The sequence below is a fragment of the Thamnophis elegans genome, chromosome 3 (genome assembly GCF_009769535.1).
Source record: "Thamnophis elegans isolate rThaEle1 chromosome 3, rThaEle1.pri, whole genome shotgun sequence".
NCBI lineage: Eukaryota > Metazoa > Chordata > Lepidosauria > Squamata > Colubridae > Thamnophis > Thamnophis elegans.
Window position 1 is genome coordinate 19481673 of NC_045543.1, and position 18509 is coordinate 19500181.

Consider the following 18509-nt stretch of genomic DNA (forward strand, 5'->3'; position numbering starts at 1 on the left):
AAATTAATATCCCCATCCAGATGTGTTCGAGTAGGCTTTCTATCCCTCACTACATACCAGCAAAAGCTTTTCATGAAAAAAAAAAGTCAGGTGAACCTAACTTGTGAGGAAATAGAACAGCCTGAAATCCAGGGGTGAAATTCAGCAGGTTCTGACATCTGACAAGTTCTGAAGAAACTGTAGTGGACATTTTGAATAATTCGGAGAACTGGCAAATACCACCACTGGCTGGCCCCAGAGTGGGGTGGGAATGGCGATTTTGCAGCATCCTTCCCCTGCCACACCCACCAAGCCACGCCCACAGAACCAGTAGTAAAAAAAATGAATTTCACCACTGCTGAAATCATTCTGATACCCCATTGCCAATGTATAATTAGCCATTATATTTTTAATTGTACAATATTTATAAACTGCTCCATCAGGGCAACTCTTGGCAGGATTCCAAAACTGAAGATCTTTTGATGAGAAGGGGAGAGACAAGACTGAGTGGCTTGTGTGTTTCCCTGCCAACAATTGGCCATGTATTCCATCTCTCAGGCTGGGGGGTGAAATTGGTTTGCAATTTGGGGGTCCTCCTGGACCCACAGCTGACTTTAGAACACCATTTGTCGGCTGTGACCAGGGGGGCATTTGCCCAGGCTCACCTGGTGCACCAATTGCGTCCCTACCTGAACCAGGAGGTTCTCGCAACAATCACTCATGCCCTTGTGACCTCAAGACTGGACTACTGCAATGCGCTCTACATGGGGCATCCCTTGAAGAGCATTCGGAGACTTCAGCTTGTCCAGAATGCAGCTGCGCGAGCGATTGTGGGTGCACCCCGGTACACCCACATTACACCTATCCTCTGCGAGCTGCACTGGCTGCCTATTGGTCTCCGAATACGCTTCAAGGTGCTAGTCGTCACTTATAAAGCCCTTCATGGTATTGGACCTGGGTACTTGAGAGACCGCCTGCTGCCAATTACCTCCAACAGACCTATTAGATCCCACAGACTAGGCCTCCTCCTAATTCCATCTACCGGCCAATGCTGATTGTCTACCACCCGGAGGAGAGCCTTCTCTGTGGCTGCTCCGGCCCTCTGGAACGAGCTCCCCCGTGGAGATTCGGACCCTCACCACCCTTCAGGCTTTCCGCAAAGCCCTTAAAACCTGGCTGTTCCAACAGGCCTGGGGCTGACACATTCCCGTCCCTGCTCGAATTGTGTGGCTGTTGATTGTTTTAAAATTCTTATTGTAGTTGCTTATTTATTTTTTTCCTCTTGTCTGTATTCCCTCCCCTTGATTTGTTAGCCGCCCTGAGTCCCCTGGGAAAATCAAATCAAATCAAATCAAATCAAATCAAATCAAATCAAATCAAATCAAATCAGTTGCTTCCTAGTGGATTTTTTTATTTTTTTTTTGCATTCTGGTGAATATCTTTTTATAACTTTTTTTTTTTTTAAAAAAAGGTCTTTTGAAAAAAGGATAGGATTCTCCTACTTTGACCCTTCACACCCTTAAAGTGAGTAAATGCTTCAGTCCCACCTTTGGGAGCCAAAACCATTTGTTGAGGCACAACTAGTAGCATCTTTTTCTCTTCTTTCATAGACAAATGCCAGTATAATAGATCTTTGTTCGCTGCTTCTCTGGCTTGAAACCGCCTGACCCAGCCTTTAGATGCGCACTTCCCAAGTCAAACTTCCCCCCACACAAGGGAAAGCGGGCTTCAACCGAACGCACCTGCAAACCTTAACTTCTGTTTGGGAAGCTGGCACTCACAACCGTGTTTTTGTTCGCCCTCTCTATTCATCCCACCAAACTGAGCGGGTGCTTGGGCAGCCACGCCGGCTGGAGCCAGGAGCCTGAGAGATCGACGTCCCGCACCAATACCCCAGTCCCCGCGACTTTTTAGAAAAAGCGTTGAATAGTCGTCCCCCGAAATATCGGCCGAGCCGGGGCGCCGCCACTGTTCGCTGCAAAGAAATAGCCCCCGCGTTCTTCCGCGGAGCGGGGCTTGTGTGTTAATTCAAATAAGTTCTGACACCACAAGCTAACCTCAGAAGCGGCAACACTCTTCCCTCCCCCCCTCTCTCTCCTCTCTAACTCCTTCCTTCCTCCCCTCTCTTTCTCCCTTCCCTCTCCTCTCTTCTTCCCTCCCTCCCTCCCCTCTCCCTCTAACTCCTCTCTTCCTTCCTCCCTTCCTCTCTCCTCTCTAACTCCTTCCTTCCTCCCCTCTCTTCCTCCCTTCCCTCTCCACTCTTCTTCCCTCCCTCCCTCCCCTCTCCCCTCTAACTCCTCTCTCTTCCTCCTTCCCTCCCTCTCTCTCCCTCCTCCCCTCTCCTCCTCTCTTCCTTCCCTCCCTCTCCCCTCTCTTCCCTCCCTCCCCTCCTCTTCCTCTATCCTTCCTTCCTCTTCCTTCCTCTCTCTCCTCCTCCTTCCTCCCCTCTCTTTCCTCTCCCCCTCTCCTCCCTCCCTATCCCTCTTCTTCTCCTCCCTCCCCCCTCTCCTCTCTAACTCCTCTCTTCCTCCCTCCCTCCCCTCTCTTTCCTTCATTCCTCCCTCCCCCTTCCTCCCCTCTCTTCCTCCCTACCTCCCTAACTCTTTCCTCCTCCCTCCCCTCTCCTCTCTAACTCCTCTCTTCCTCCCTCCCTCCCCTCTCTTCCTTCCTTCCTCCTCCCCCCTTCCCCTCCCTCTCCTAACTGCTTCCTTCCTTCCTTCCTCTCTCCTCATCTACCCTAATCCGGAAAGTTGAAAGAGAGAAAAGTAAAGGCTGGGCGGAGGAAGAGGGGAAGTCTGAAAGGGGGCGGCGTTCCCTTTAAAAAGCCGCCCGCCACGCCGCGCTCTCTCGCAGCACTCGCGGCGGCTGGCTTCTTGGCTCCCGGTCCCAACCCAGGCTTCCCGACTGTGATTGGCGAGCGAGCCTCCCGAGCTCCGGCGGCCGTGACATCAGCAGAAGCGGAGCAAGCAAAAGCGAAGGGGGAAGGAAGTTCAGCAGCAGCACCTCAAGCCCGCTCCGAGCGCTGGCGGACGCCGAGCCCAAAGAGAAGCATCTCTTGCGGCCGGAGTGCCGGCTAGGGTGAAGTTGCAGCCGCCGCACCAACGCACCGAGGAGGGGGAAAAGGAGGAAGTGGTTGCTCCTGCCGCCGACGAGGCTGCGTCCCCGAAGGCTGCTTTTTGCACCCGGGAAGAAAAGTGCAGGGAAAAGTGCAAAGTTACGAGGTAGCCCGGAATTCAACGTTTTGCTGCCGCCCCCGAGAAGGCGAAGGGCTCCTATTTACAGTCCCCCCATCCGAGAGAAAAGCGGGTGTGCGGGTACTTGGTCGGCCTTGATTCGGGGCACAGCCTGACCTCCCTCGCCCCGGGAGACTCTCGCTTCCCCTCCCCTCCCTCCCGGGAGACTTCCCGGCTTCCAGATCTTCTCCTGCCTACTCGCGAGCAGACATGTTTCCCAGCCAGTCCGGGCCTGGGAGCAGGGCGCCGGCGTCGCCTCCACTTTCCTCGCTCTCTCCATCAAGACGGCGCCCTTTGAGCCTGGAGTGATGCGGACGTCGGAAAAGTCGCCGGGCGAAAGCAGCGAAGCGGGATCGCCGCGTGTCCCCCACTCTCCTCCTCCTCTTCCCGATCGTGCCCGGGTTACAGCGATCGAGCCCCGCCGGGATGTTTTCTCCTCCAAAACGCGAGCTGGGATTGTGGCGGACGAGACACTACTAGAGCCGAGCGGAGAGCGCCTCCCCCTCCTCACCCCCGTCGCTCGGACAGGATAGCATCGCGTCTGAAGGCGGCTTTTCCTCGGCCGCTTCGAAGTGGAGTCCGCTGCCTCGGACATTTCTCCCCCTCCGCGTCCTGCGCCTCCTTTGCCTCGCTGCCGGGACGCCCGATCCTCTCCCGCTGTCGGACCAGAGCGCCGGGCCGGGGGAGGCGGGGCCGGAGACGCCGCTCGCACGGCCAGGCAACTTCGATGTGGAGGCTGGCTCGATGGACGTGCCCGAGTGCGTTGCTGCTGCTGCTGCTTAGGCGATCGGCGGCATCCTAAAAGGTAGAGTGAGGGGGGTGGATGTGTCGGAGGAAAGGGGGGGGGCAAGGGGGGTTCGCGGGAGACGGGACGCGGCTGAAGGCAGCACCTGCTTAGGCTCTTCCGAGGCTCCTGTCCGCCTCCACTCCTTCCCTCTTTCCACGTCGGTGGCCCTTCCTTGCCCCCTCCAGATGCTCCCCCAAACCTTTCCTGAAGAAAGAAACAAGGGCCGGCCCTCCTTGATTTCAGGTGGTTGTAGGACCGCAGAGGTTCCTCTCCACCTTCCATTATCTTGGTCTATTCCTCTGTTTCCCCAGTTCTTGATAAGCTCCATCAAGGGTGGTTTCTTAATCTCTCTCTGTGAAGCAGCCACTTAAAGTACCCCAAAGATTGGGTTGGGTCTTGGTGGAGGGTGCATTTGAAGAAAATACCCTACATTGTGGTTGCTACCCAAGCAGTACTCCAGCATCCTCTCGAACAATTTTCCCCAGCCTAGTGCATGCCAGATCTACAACTTGCATTCTTTGCCAACTCTCTGGAGAAGCAAGCAGAAGTTGATAAAAGTTTCTGCTGTGTGTTTTCCCAAGATGGGGTTTCCAGCAAATGTCTGGGTCGAGGTCCCCACACCAGGTGGGATCCTTTGTTTTCTTTACACACATCAGCCATTACATGATACCAAGTTGCTCCGGCTCCTGCCCATTCTCTGTATCTGATGCAGAAGAAGTGCTGCTGTCCCATGGCAAACAGAAATCTTCCATTTAGAATAGAATAGAATAGAATAGAATAGAATTCTTTATTAGCCAAGTGTGATTGGACACACAAGGAATTTGTCTTTGGTGCATATGCTCTCAGTGTACATAAAAGAAAAGATACAGATTTCCCCTAAAATGTGCTTCCATTTATGGATTTGTGTGTCTATGTGTGTATGCATGCGCGCTTACTTGGTTTCCTCTGGGTTTGACAACCGGCCTTTTTCTGCACATCTGAGTCTTACCCTACGCTTCCCTCCTCCCTTTGCAAATCCTGTCCAATGAACTAATCCCTCTCTCTAGGCTGCAAATGGTTGCACCGGGATTAGTTACCTTGACTGAGTAAATACAAAGTGTTCAAACCCTTCACTGGAGCTGAAACAATTCATCTGTCTTTAAAACTGTATCGAGGATCGTAAAAATAACTTGTATAAACCCTTGCTGTTTTAAGCAGAGTAAGTAACCCATTCACAAATGATGACTCACAAACCGATCCATTCAGTTTTCATTCGCTGAATGAATCTAAGCACTGAACAATGTTACAGTAGACCAAATGCCATTACAGTCCAGAAGAGGGCGTGGAGAATGGAAAGAGTCATAGGGAAGAGATGAAGTTAGGTTTCAGTGAAGACCCCACTAAATAATGGTTTACCTTTATCTCAAGAAGCAGAAGACACAGTAATGATGAATATGCACCCTTAATTGTCAAAAACACAGCGTCCCAATTATGCACACAGTTAGTTGCACATTTTAATGTACAGCTTATGCATTATGCATTCTTACTTTTAGGCTGGTTTATGCATGCTTAATTTTATGCTGTGTTTGCCACTTCAGTCTATAATCTGAATTTTAATCAGTAGAATCATGGTTTTCACTGGCATAAATTGCCTATATCCAGTTCTTAGGGAATCAGCAAGTAGCTTTGCTGATTCTCCTAAGTGATGGGAAGTTCCTCCTGGTAATTTTTTACTACAGTTCAGAACCTTTTCCCATTAATAATGCTTAAGTTTACTTTAGTTACAAAGCTTCCCTTTTTATTGATTTTTCTCTTTAAAATCTAAGCCTTGTTTTCCTTCAAATCTGTTAAGAAAGCAGCTTTTCCAAAGCTAGCAGTCCATTGTGTATCCTCCCACTCCCAGCCCTAAACCCAAGACCTTTGAGTGGCTGTCTGTTGCAGGAAGTTCTACTTCCTTAGCCCCATCATGTTATAAATATTTGGGGATTCCCCATGTCCTAATCATTTCATTTCCCTTCACTCTCAGAAGTGAACATCTGCTCTTGGATAACTTGGAAATCATGGCCTGGTTTTAGAAATCTCATTTTGCCAAATCTGGCAATTGGTTGCTCCCAAGACACACTGTGCCATTGGATTAACATGGTGGAATCTTACTGCTAAGGCTATGAGAGGCATCCCAATTTGTCATGAATGAAGGCAAATGTATGTGTCTCGGGATAATGTTGTTGGATCCAATCTGGGTCAGTCACCCGGACCAGAGATTTAATCTTCCGAGTTTCCGGACTCATGCTGGAGCCCATCCTTGGGGAATTCCACTCTTCCCCGAGGACAGGCTACAGCACAAGTCCGAAAGCTCGGAAGACTAAACCTCTGGCCCTGGTGACCAACCCAGATTGGACCCCAATTTGTGTCTTGTGACCATGGTATTCTTCTCTTCCGCGCCCATCCAGCTTTCAACAGAGAGTTGAGTGGCATGTTGAGTGAGCCTTGAAAGCCTATAACATTAAACCTCAAATTCGTCATATAGTTTAGAGAGAGAGTAGCCGCGGATGGGGGAAGGAGGGCTGGAGACGTCTGGTACTATTTTAACTTCAGGTGGCTTTTCCAGAGGAAGAAAGTTGAGCATATTCAGCAGTTGAACATCTTACTAGGAGGACCTGTCCGTGGAATGTCACCTCTACTTGGTCCTTCTGCGTGCTCCCAAATACGGAACTGATCATGTCCCTCTCCTTCCATTGGAATCTAACTACGTCGTTTGATTTTGTGCCTTGTACATAGGTTGATGACCATGGTGGCCAGGACCTGCTCTCTATTAGTGCTGCTGCTTTATCACACACTGCTAGGGGGCTCTGCCAGTCTCATCCCCGAAGTGGGCGACCGTCGAAGATTCAGTGCTGATTTGGGCCAGCCGGCTCCGCTGCAGCTCTCAGAAGAAATCCTGCGTGAATTTGAACTGCGTCTGCTCAATATGTTTGGACTTAAGCGGCGGCCCACCCCAACCCAGAATGCTGTTATCCCTTCCTATATGTTGGAGCTCTACCATCTGCACACGAGTCAAAAGCCAACTTCCATGGACTATAGTCTAGAGAAAGCGAGCAGCAGAGCCAATACTGTCAGGAGCTTTTATCACGAAGGTAAGGAAAAATGAGTTATTTATCCAGCTCCCAATTTCGATAACCCGATCCAGTTAAAATTTAAATTGCTCTGACTTGAATATTTTCCACCTGTAGCTCTGGGTTGCTAAGATATGTTCTGGCAGTGTGGACACTTCTGAACTGTTATTCACTCACTTGCAATTGCGGTAATACTTGCAATTTAAATAATAACAAGCCCCTTCTTTGCATGCATCTATCTATCTATCTATCTATCTATCTATCTATCTATCTATCTATCTATCTATCTATCTATCTATCTATCTATCTGATTGAACATTGAGCATTCATGTGCCCTACTGCAATGGAGATCAAACTGAAACGTTAATTTTTGTAAATGTTGAATTTGGCCAGTTTTGAAAATGATCCATTTAAATGTAAGACTTTATTTATTTATTATTTTTTTAAAAAAATCTGTTTGTGCAAAAGAAACAAGAATTATTAGAAAATGCAAGTGGGTGAAATGTGATTGTCCCTTTTGATATCATCTCTGCTGAAACCTCTTCCTGTGCGAGTAGTACAGCTGTGGCTGAGCAGTTTATAAAATTAACTGGTATTTCAAAAGAGCGTTGGGGAATTTATGGCTTTCAAGATTGTGCTGAGTCACGCTTCCCGATATCCCACACTATAGGCTGGGACTGCTGGAAGTTGTAGTTCAGGAACAACTATGGGGCCACCGCTTTCCCAAACCCCACCTAAAAACCAGTGCTAGAGCCTTAATAATGTGTTCATGGACGTGCCTCTTAGCTTTCTGTTTTTCGTATAACTTTCCAGTGGGAAATGCCAGCCGGAGTTGATGTTGGAAACTTTCAAGCATATAGACATCAATATATTTAAATCAGCATAGAGATGACTCCGGTTGTACCAGTTGTGCTCAGGCCCAAATTATGTGGCGAAAGTGGAATCTTGTTGCCGCAGGGTTACAGAACTGCCTGCTGCCAATTTGAGTATCCTAAGTAGAAATCTTGTAAAATATAATATCTAAACAGAGACATGCTATATATCCTTCCCTACCACTCACGATAATAAGCATCGTTGTAGCTTGCTTGACAATTAAAACGCACTGCAACCAACATTCAGTTAGGCTTTCAAAAACTGACCTGTGGTAAATGTCTGAGCTGAGACAAATGAGATTTCGGGATGATAGGAACTGTCCCTTTTACAGTCTTAAGCTCCTTGTTTTATTGTCCGTGTGGTTGGCTGGTTTTGAGGGTGGCCAGTTGGCCTGCTGTAGTAGAAATTCCAATTTTGCTCAGTTTTGCTCAAAGCGATACACGTATGTAAATTATAAGAAACAGCCTGGAGCAAAACGGGGGGGAAGAAAGGAACCAGATTTTTCTCCCCTCCAAAACAGGTAGAAATTTTTAGTAAAAATGAAAGTTGTGTTTCATTAAGCATGTAGATAGCATAGTTTTCATACAAGTGAAATAATTGTTATGGGCCCTTTGCATGGATTTCCTTTTGAAGTGATTTTACCTGATCCATAGTTGACAAAGAAGATAGATTTCTTTTTATTTTCAAGCACAGATTCTATTCAAATTAGTTTCCACTGAGAACTGTTGGAGGCTAAGCAGTAAGAGATGTCCGTGGAATATACAGTTGGCCATTGGGTCATTTGGAAGGTTTTCTAATCCCTATCTAATCCCCGTGAGAGATCACTTTGACAATCAATTGTATTGTCTCCACTATGACTTTGTCTTCTGTTTAAATTTTGATTTAGTGTAGACCTAAGGGTAAGCCCTTTAGAAAACAAGATTGATAAGTTTCAGAGCAGCTATCCCCGGATTTCATTGGCAACTAGGGCTTACTGAGATTAAAAGCCACAGGGAAATATACATTAACTAAAGGCAAAACAAGTCTGAGTTAAGGCAATACTCTGCCTGTGCAGTCAGGTAATTAGTAACAATGCCTTTTAGAAGTAGTCTGTTTTATTAAATTAAAGGCACCCTGTGTGAAATGTTCTGCAAAGTGCACATATTGGGGTACGTAAAACTTGAACAAACTTGTCCACCGCCCTAAGGTGTAAAATATTGGATCTTCGTTTTACTAACAATTATTTCTTTTAACTCCCTGCTCTGTTTATCCACCCAAACTTTTCTCTGTGGTCACACATCTCATTTCTCCTTTCCGTGTGTGATTCTAGGCACAATGTGTGCAATTAATTCAGATGCATATAAACACCTATTTAATACAATCTTGAAATAATATAATCTAGTAAAAAAAAATACCTCATAGCACTAGCATGAGCAAAAGATTAGTTATTTCCAATTTATAGCAAGGGTGGGGAAGGAAGTGGATCTAATTAAATTTACCGATCTTACAAGAACCACATCAGTGAGCAAAAGGATCTCTGCCTTTTAATAAACCTCTTAACCATGATAGCAACTCCCTACCACCATCTGACATTAAGGAGCGATGGGGTAACAAGGAGTGTGGGAGGGTTGATCTTAAGTTAGTTCTGGCACTCAAAACTATTTTTTAAAATTGTAAGTGTATCTTCAGCCCAAGGTTTGTGTACAATCTTGGGGTTCTACATGAAACACAAGGTAGTTCCTGCAAGCCTGAAGTTTGCCCAACCCTAACCTGCAGGTTCCTTATTCACTTTATTTCATCCCACCCACACCTGTGCTCATGCAACATAGGTACACCTGCAGAAGCTACTTATTCACTGTTTTTGGCAGCCATTACCAAATCAAAGACTATAAATGCACAGCTGTTCATTTTTACATTTGTGCCTTGGATTTACTGTAAAAGTAAAGGGGAAAAAAAGCAGACTGAACAGGTTATAAAGCTAATATGGCCAACAAAAAAAAAACACCTCACTCATACATATGTATTTTAGTTTTAATTAAATTTCTGTAGAAGGGGTGTGGCTATACTGATTATGCTAACTAATAGCAAGTCTTAATGCGGTAAGAGGTTAATGTTGTAATTTAACCTTACACTGTGTTTACACTGCTTTGCGTATAAATATAAAACTAATTAATGGGAGAATGTATATTGCACCATCCGCTTGTGCCAAATTGCATTTTAATGCACAGTTACACATCCACATGGTTCAAAGGGAAACTGATACATATTTCAGGCTACAAATTTATCTACCTTTACCTGGGAATAAATCCATCTACGTAAATTCCATAGTATTTACTTCTGAGTGAGTGTATAGGTCTAATTTAATTACCACCACTCAAGTAAGCCTTATTCCTGTGAATTTCATTATTTATCCTGAATAATTGTGGGAATGACACACGTAACTTGGAAAATCTGCTGACTCGGTTTTGAAATTCTCTAGTTCAAATGGACATTTCCAGTCTTACTGGAGACATGGCTGTTCCCTTCTTGTCCCCAACGTTTCTTTCATCTATGTGTATAGATGTCTAAATGAAATTGCTTAGCACTTCATTGAGCCAAGGTGGCGCAGTGGTTAAATGCAGCACTGCAGGCTACTTCAGCTGACTGCAGTTCTGCAGTTCGGCTGTTCAAATCTCACCGGCTCAGGGTTGACTCATCCTTCCATCCTTCCGAGGTGGGTAAAATGAGGACCCGGATTGTTGTTGGGGGCAATATGCTGACTCTGTAAACCGCTTAGAGAGGGCTGAAAGCCCTATGAAGCGGTATATAAGTCTAACTGCTATTGCTATTGGTATTGCTATTCATTGGTGTTCCTGCTAAAGCTCTCAACTAAACCCTGCCTTGGGTTGGCTTTTAATACTCAGTAACGTCTGAAGGACTTTTTACCTCAGCCTTATTCTGTGAGCAAGATGAGGGGGGGGGGGAGTGAGGCTTTGCATTGAAAAATGGATTTGAATTAATTGTCTAGGCGGCCTATGTAAGATAGCAATTGTCTTTGGAGGACCCTCCATTTAGAAATGCAGTCACCATCCAGTGGTTTTTGGAAGTCCATTCGTGACAAGTTTACCCTCTCGTTCAAACAACCTCTCAAAAAGGCTGATAGGGAGGTGAGGAAAACGAAAGAGAAATGCAATAAAGTGCTTTAACAGTAATGTAGAAAGCAGTGTTTCTAAATCAGGGAGGCAGCATAAAATACTAAGGTTCTGATTAAGACAAGAAAACCTAGGAAAAGAAAAAGGATGTGACAAATAGCTTTAGAGCCAATTATGGAATAAATACGGGTAGTCCTTGACTTATCACCACAATTGAGCCCATAATCTCTGTTGTTAAGTGGGACACTTAAGTGAATTTTACCCCACTTTGCAACTTTTCTTGCCCCAGTTGTTAAGTGAATCACTGCAGTTGTTAAGTTAGTGACACGGTTGCTAAGTAAATCCGGCTTCCCCATTGACTTTGCTTGTCAGAAGCTCGCCAAAGGAAATCGTATGACCCCGGAACACTGCAGTGGTTATAAGTGTGAAAAACGATCCTAAGTCATTTATTTCAGTGCCGCTGTAACTTCAAACGGGCGCTTAAATGAACTGTTGTAAGTCGAGGACTACCTGTACTATTATTAGGAGACTGTTTTCTGGAAAACCTCTCCTCCTGTTTCTGTTTCCAGTTCAGATTAGGAGCAATAACCAGAGGACTGCCTCTGTGAAAGAATGCACCTATGAAGATAAACATGTATGTAATGCTGTCCGCTCCTTAGAGAAAATCTACATGAAGGTTCCTGCTCATGTGATGATTGTGGGAGGCAAAGGCAGGGGTGCCCTTGATTTGAATAGCCCCAATGGTCTGTCCTTATGTGCAAACTTGGTTTAATTATGGTATGTTACCCTTCAATGTGGCAATAGAGGCTCTCTTTCCACCCAGTCATATGTATCCACAATGTAGGATTGCTAAGAGTCATCAGGTTTCTGAGAAACTGCTGTCCTACAGCCGCCACAGGGGATCTTGGAGAGTCAATTCCGCACAATTGGCATTTTACTTTAATGAAAAGCATCCTCCGTGCATTGAGCAGTGGCAAACGTCTCTGTATTGTTTCATCAGTTGGGGCAGACTCGGGATATGAGATAAAACTTCAGTGGAGTGGAGAAATGCAGCATAAGACTGCACAATCCTGCACAAATTGAGTTAAAAGTAAGTGCCGTAGAGCTTGGAGGATTTTGTGTAGCCTGCAATCTTCTAAATTCTTGAATTGTAGATGGAAAAGGAACAATAATTACACAGTACCAAAGTTAGATTAGGGTGTCCCCCCCCAATATGTACACACCACCACACACACACACACACACACACACACACACACAGTGGCTAATACAGCTGCTAATATGTAATACAGCCCAGGTTCGAATCCCAGTAAGGGTATGGCTAGCTGATGAGAGCTAAATAGCTTGAAATAGATCTATACTAGTCTCCCTTTATTTATTTATCAGCACAAATGCAACACACACATACATATACACACATACACACACAGTATATATAAAAAATTTTCATGGTCATTTATAGGACATTTAGACAGGACTAGATATACAGGAAATAAGTGGCCCCTGAGCACATATGGTAAGCTCACACTGACAACATACTTAGGATGGAATTTCTGGGGACTTATAAAACAAAATAATAGGCTGCGTGTGAAGGTAACCCAGGGATTACAAGCACATAGAAGGTGAGGTAAACAGCAGCTGTCTATGGCCTGTTGTTCTGGTGAACCCTCCCTAGCCACTGGGTAAGCTGTTGCTTTGACGTGGGCAGGGTGGAGATGGGAAAGCAGAAGGAAGAGAAAGGGGTGAAGACAAGAACAAATGCAAGGGGTGGGGTGGGGGTGGAATATCCAGTCTTGGATGGCCAGGCTTGAGAAAGGTCTAATGGAGAATGTGGAAAATGTGCTTTCTGTAAAATGGGGAGGTCAGGGATGTTTGTTAAAAGGCAGGGTGAGGGACACCACAGGATTTCTGGGCAGTGGGGTTTTAGGAGGATAAAGTGTGAAGATTTGAGGTGGGCGAAATCCACAGACTAAAACTCCTTTCAGATCCTTGGCAACTTTAAAAGAGCTTACAAGAAAGTAGACCTAGCCCATCTCCGGAAATACTTAATTTCTTGACGCAGAACTCAAAAGTCCTATAGTAGATTCTGCTTTGGAACTACATCTTTATATTACCATTTAGACATTAGCAAGTCTGCCTTTAATCTACCTGCACCTTCTACCTCTCGTGATACCTCCTAAAACAGGTGTTTATCCTGTGATGTGGAAAGCCAAAAGCACAGGATAATATTGCAACATGTACCAGCAGGCATGGGGCATTGATACAAAGGGCTATAGGGATCAACAACTAAGAATCAACAGTAGAGTTCGAACTAACAAAACCAGCTAAAGTAAGCTGGAAAACATGTGCCTCTTGTTCCTGCTTATGTGTTCTGCTGTGTGAATGCATGTTTCTTTGAAATTGCATTGGGTGGCTCTAAACTGTGATTCTTTCAGGCATGGAGAAGAAGGAATTTTTGAACGATGGCCACCATGCCACAGCTACAGTAACACGAATGTTATTTAGCTTAAATTCTAAAAAACAAAAATGTAAAGGATTGTAATAACAGTAGAGCTATCTAAATCATGACCGTCCAATCTTTGGCTTGCCTGGGCCGCACTGAGTGGAATTGTCTTGGGCCACATATAAAATATAATATATAGTTAATGCATATAAAACACATGCTAAAAGTTTATGATCTTATGGGGCCACATTACTAGCTGTCCAGGGTGGCATGTGGCCCATGCCTGCAGGTTGGACATGCCTGATCCAAATATGCAGAGGTTCACACACACACAAACACACAAAACCAACAGCATACTGCATTCAATCACACATATTGACCTCACTTAATATCTTGTCCCCAGTTGAGTGGAGAAGGAACCAAGTTTTTAAGGCATTCCTAAAGGCTAACAAGTCCAGGGCCATCCATATCTCTGGAGATACATTTCTCATGAGAAGGCATATCACCTGAGCCCCATTAGATGACACAGCTTTATAGAAGGCAACTGGTGCATTCCATTCGGCTGGATTTGATGAGATAAACAGAAGCAATTGCAATATGCAATCCTGCAATACCATGTGCCCGTCCCTGTGCCTTGTAGAGTTTCAACTATGATCTTGAATTGTACCCAGAAGCCTACTGAGAAACACTGCATTTCATAGAGTGGAGGTCAGCATATCACAAGGTGCCCAAAGTGTGGCATTCTACCATTGCTGAGGATTCCTAATGAATTCCCAGTGATAAAGAATTGGTACTATGCCTAGCTGAGTCATAGCTATAACATTTATGCCTCTGTTATTTAAAAAAGTGTCAGACCCAGGCTTAATTGTCCTTAGAGTCAGCCTCCTGAAGTCCATGATACTTTGGCTAATCTTAAATCACTTAAATCCCATTAAGTTCAGTACAGTAGGTCTGTTTGAAGCAAAACTAAGTGTTCACCCAGTGTGATGTTGGTTTTGTTGTTGTGTAATTCCTTGATTGGCCTGGGCATACTTGCTTCCAGCCTAAACTAGAGATGTTGAGGAGAATGATGATTATGGAATACTAATTATGGAATTAGTGATTATGGAAACATTAATTATCTCTGCCCTTTTAAAAAAACCCCTCATGTTCAGAATTTCAGTGAAAGAAATCCAGTGGAAGTTTATGATCTAATGCAGGTTAAGTTCAAGATCTGGTAAAGGTTAAATGATTGTAGCACAATTCATTTTTTTGAGCTGAAATTTTAAAGCAAGTAAAACTTACTCTATAAAATATTTAAGAATGCTTTATTCAGTTTCAAACCCAACCTTTGATTTCATTTTCCACATGAGTTCTGTTTTCCTTTCTATATGCATACTGCTATATAACCTATGTCTGCTTCTCTTCTTCATATCCTCTTTTTCTTGGCACTCCATCATTTTAGTTTATTCCCCCTTAAAAAAAAAAACTACAAGAAAATATGGTTTAGGTTTAGGCTTGCTTTGTTTCACTTGTATTTGTGATTGAGATTCCATCTAGCGTAGCAAAGCTAACAAGTCAGAAGACCTTAATTCAGATTTTTGTTTAACCATGAAAATATGGATGAGAAACCAGGAATATACTGAGAAGGTAGATAAGACTTCTGTCCACTTGCTTGAAATTCTGAGAGCTGCCCTCCCAAATCATTTGGAAAGGTTGGAGAACACAGGAGGAGATGTGTACACGTTGGGAATTCAACACTTTCTCAAAACAATTGTACAGTGCTCCTGAAGGTTTTTTAGCCACTGAAGCATGAACTCCGATGTGCCCCTCAGCTCACAGTCTATAGTAAGCAAATAGTAGACAGACAACCACATGGCTGATAGTCTTGCCTGGCTTGATAAACACCGGATGCATCTGTTGTAATGAATGTTCACAACGCTTTCCTTGGACCTCTGCGTGTATTTACTGGACGGAAGGGTTAGGTCACTGTAAGTTCTCCCCTAAGTGAATGCCTAAATTCATCCAAATACTTTTCATTCAGAGCTTTCTTGAGTCAAATCACTGGGTGTGCTTTGCAAAGTTGCCTGTAATTAAGATAAAAATCTTTTCGGATGGTAAGGTTTGTAAATTATGAAACTTGTGGCATAAGGCTTTTGGAACCCGATTGGGGGAGACTGACATGAAAGCTGCAGCTGGGTGGTTTGCTTTTTTAAGAAATCTCAGAAATGCAATCCCTTTCCTTGATCCTTAGTCACTTTTTAATTACTCTCACAGGGCCCCTGCTAACTGCCGTGTTAAAATAATAATAATAATAATAATAATCTTTAATGCCCTTGAATTCCAGAACAATGCCTCACATTTCTTCCCCTTTATTACGACCACCTGGAATTTCAGAATGCAATCCGTTGGGATTGAAAGGCAGGAGAGCAATATTAAGCTTCATGAAAGTGATAAGTCGAAAGACAAGGGGCAGATTCTGGGTATAATTGTACATTGGTTTATGCAAAGGTGGTTTGAAAGTTTCAGTTCAGCATCTCAGGCATTCCGCTGCAGGGTTTAAATCGCTGATTGCCCTTTTACTTTTCTCCTCCTTCAACCAGAAACCCTGGAAGAGCTTCCAGAAAGAAGTGGGAGGACATCTCGGCGTTTCTTCTTTAACTTAACATCTGTCCCTGATGGGGAGATCATCACGTCAGCTGAACTCCAGGTTTTTCGGGAGCAGATCCAAGATGCTGCTGAACACAGATGGCAGCTCTCATCACCGAATTAATATTTATGAAATTCTCAAACCGGAACAAGAGGCTACCAAGGACCCTGTCATAAGCCTCCTGGACACCCGCTTGGTGCATCACAATGCCAGCAAATGGGAAACATTTGATGTCACGCCAGCTGTAATGAGATGGATTGCGCATGGGCAACCTAACCTTGGTTTTGTGGCAGAAGTGTTACATTTGAACAATGCCAGCAACGTCTCCAAGAGACACGTCAGGATCAGTAGGTCATTGCATCAAGATGATGCTAGCTGGTCTCGGATTAGACCCTTCCTGGTCACTTTTGGGCACGATGGCATGGGCCACCCGCTCCATAAGAGAGAGAAACGTCAGGCCAAACCTAGACCACGCAAACGCCATAAATCCAATTGTAGAAGGCATCCTTTGTATGTGGATTTCAACGATGTAGGGTGGAATGACTGGATCGTGGCCCCTCCAGGTTACAGTGCCTTCTATTGCCATGGAGACTGTCCCTTCCCATTGGCAGATCATCTGAATTCCACCAACCATGCCATTGTTCAGACGCTGGTCAATTCTGTGAACTCCAAAATTCCCAAAGCTTGCTGCGTGCCGACAGAACTAAGTCCCATTTCGATGCTGTATCTTGACGAGAATGAAAAGGTGGTACTAAAGAACTACCAGGACATGGTTGTGGAAGGATGTGGGTGCCGCTGAGGCAGCAGCAAAATTAAAGGGACAAATGGAACAGAAAAAAATAACACACACACACACACACACACACAACTTGACACTTTAATATTTCCCAATGAAGACCTTATTTATGTTATGATATGGAGAATTAAACACATCTATTTTGAAAATCTATTTATGTCTACAGAAAAAAAAGTGAGGAAAGATATTTTAATCAGAGAGTTATTCCTTTTAAAGATTTTAAAACATATTTTAGTTGTACATTTTATATGGGTGTAACCCTTCCCTCCTTCCCACAGCACATGAAGTATAAAGGTCAGATTCTTATTTTGTATTTATTTACTATTATAACCACTTTTTAGAAGAATAGCTAATTTGTATTTATATGTGTAATCCAAAACCAACAGCAGCAGAAAAAAACAAACAATATATAGGGTTTTGTACATAATTTAAAGTGAATGGTAGCTGTTTTCAGTTGTGTGTATTTAAGTTGAAATGCAGAAGGGCTGTTATGGCAAAGATGCATATATCCCATTTTGCTTTTTTGCAGTTCTACTGTTAAGGTCACAAGTGTAAACCCAATGAAAAAGGGCTAATCCACCCTGCTGACTCAAGATTATATTGTACAATTCTCAGGAATGCTGCAGGGTGGGCTGTCCACGCCGTGAGAAACTACCATGCTCTCATAGAACCAGGCATTTGCCCAGCAAATGGAAAAAGGATGACTGTCCTGCACGACAGCCCCAGTGCGGCTGCTAGGAAACATCTCTGTCCCTTCGCTTCTTCTCAGCACCTACCGAAAAGCAAGATGTTGATGCTGTTCCTCCCCTTTGGAATCCATTGTCCTGGCCAAATACTTAATAAAAGACCAGATTTCCTCCGTTTTCTAAAGCTTCTTCCTATTCGCCTTTCCTAACTGTTTGCAAAGATGGGGTGTTTTGTTATAGAGCCTCAGAGTGCTGGGGAGGGGAGGGGGGGGAACCAAGCACATTGTTCCTACTTGGGAGACAAAAGGCGTGTAATGCAGCCCTGCATCGCAGTGGGGAGAAGCTACATCTATGGGGCGACACACTAGTACTAAAACACAATGTTCATAGGCTGCTTTCTCTTGAAAGAAGCTTCCCTCGGTAATCTCAGATCTTTCCCCATTTTCAATATACATTGGTTTGCATATTATATTCATATCCCACTGCAGTCCAGTTAAGGAATTTTAATGGTTTGCAAATATATAACAGAATAACAGAGTTGGAAGGGACCTTGGAGGTCTTCTAGTCCAATCCCCTGCTCAGGCAGGAAACCCTGTGCAAGTTCAGACAAATGGTTGTCCAATCTCTTCTTAAAAACTTCCAGTGTTGGGGCATTCACAACTTCTGGAAGCAAGTTGTTCCACTGATTAACTGTTCTGACTGTCAGGAAATTTCTCCTTAATTCTAGGTTGGTTCTCTCCTTGATTAGTTTCCTCCCATTGCTTCTTGTCCTGCCTTCAGGTGCTTTGGAAAATAGGTTGAACCGCCCCCACCTGTTCTTGGTGGCCACCTCTTAGATATTGCAACACTGCTATCATGTCACCCACTGTACATTTAAAATG

At 44.5% G+C, this 18509-nt stretch overlaps 1 protein-coding gene across 1 annotated transcript; it reads left to right on the forward strand.

Annotated features, from left to right (window-relative positions):
- Window positions 1-2807: 2807 nt before the first annotated feature.
- Window positions 2808-17805, forward strand: BMP2 (bone morphogenetic protein 2). Its single transcript, XM_032214290.1, is given in 4 exon segments — window positions 2808-4017; window positions 6757-7112; window positions 16100-16233; window positions 16235-17805. Coding segments are annotated over 3 exon segments (1197 nt in total). The 5' UTR covers window positions 2808-4017; window positions 6757-6760; the 3' UTR covers window positions 16946-17805.
- The last annotated feature ends 704 nt before the right edge of the window (window positions 17806-18509 follow it).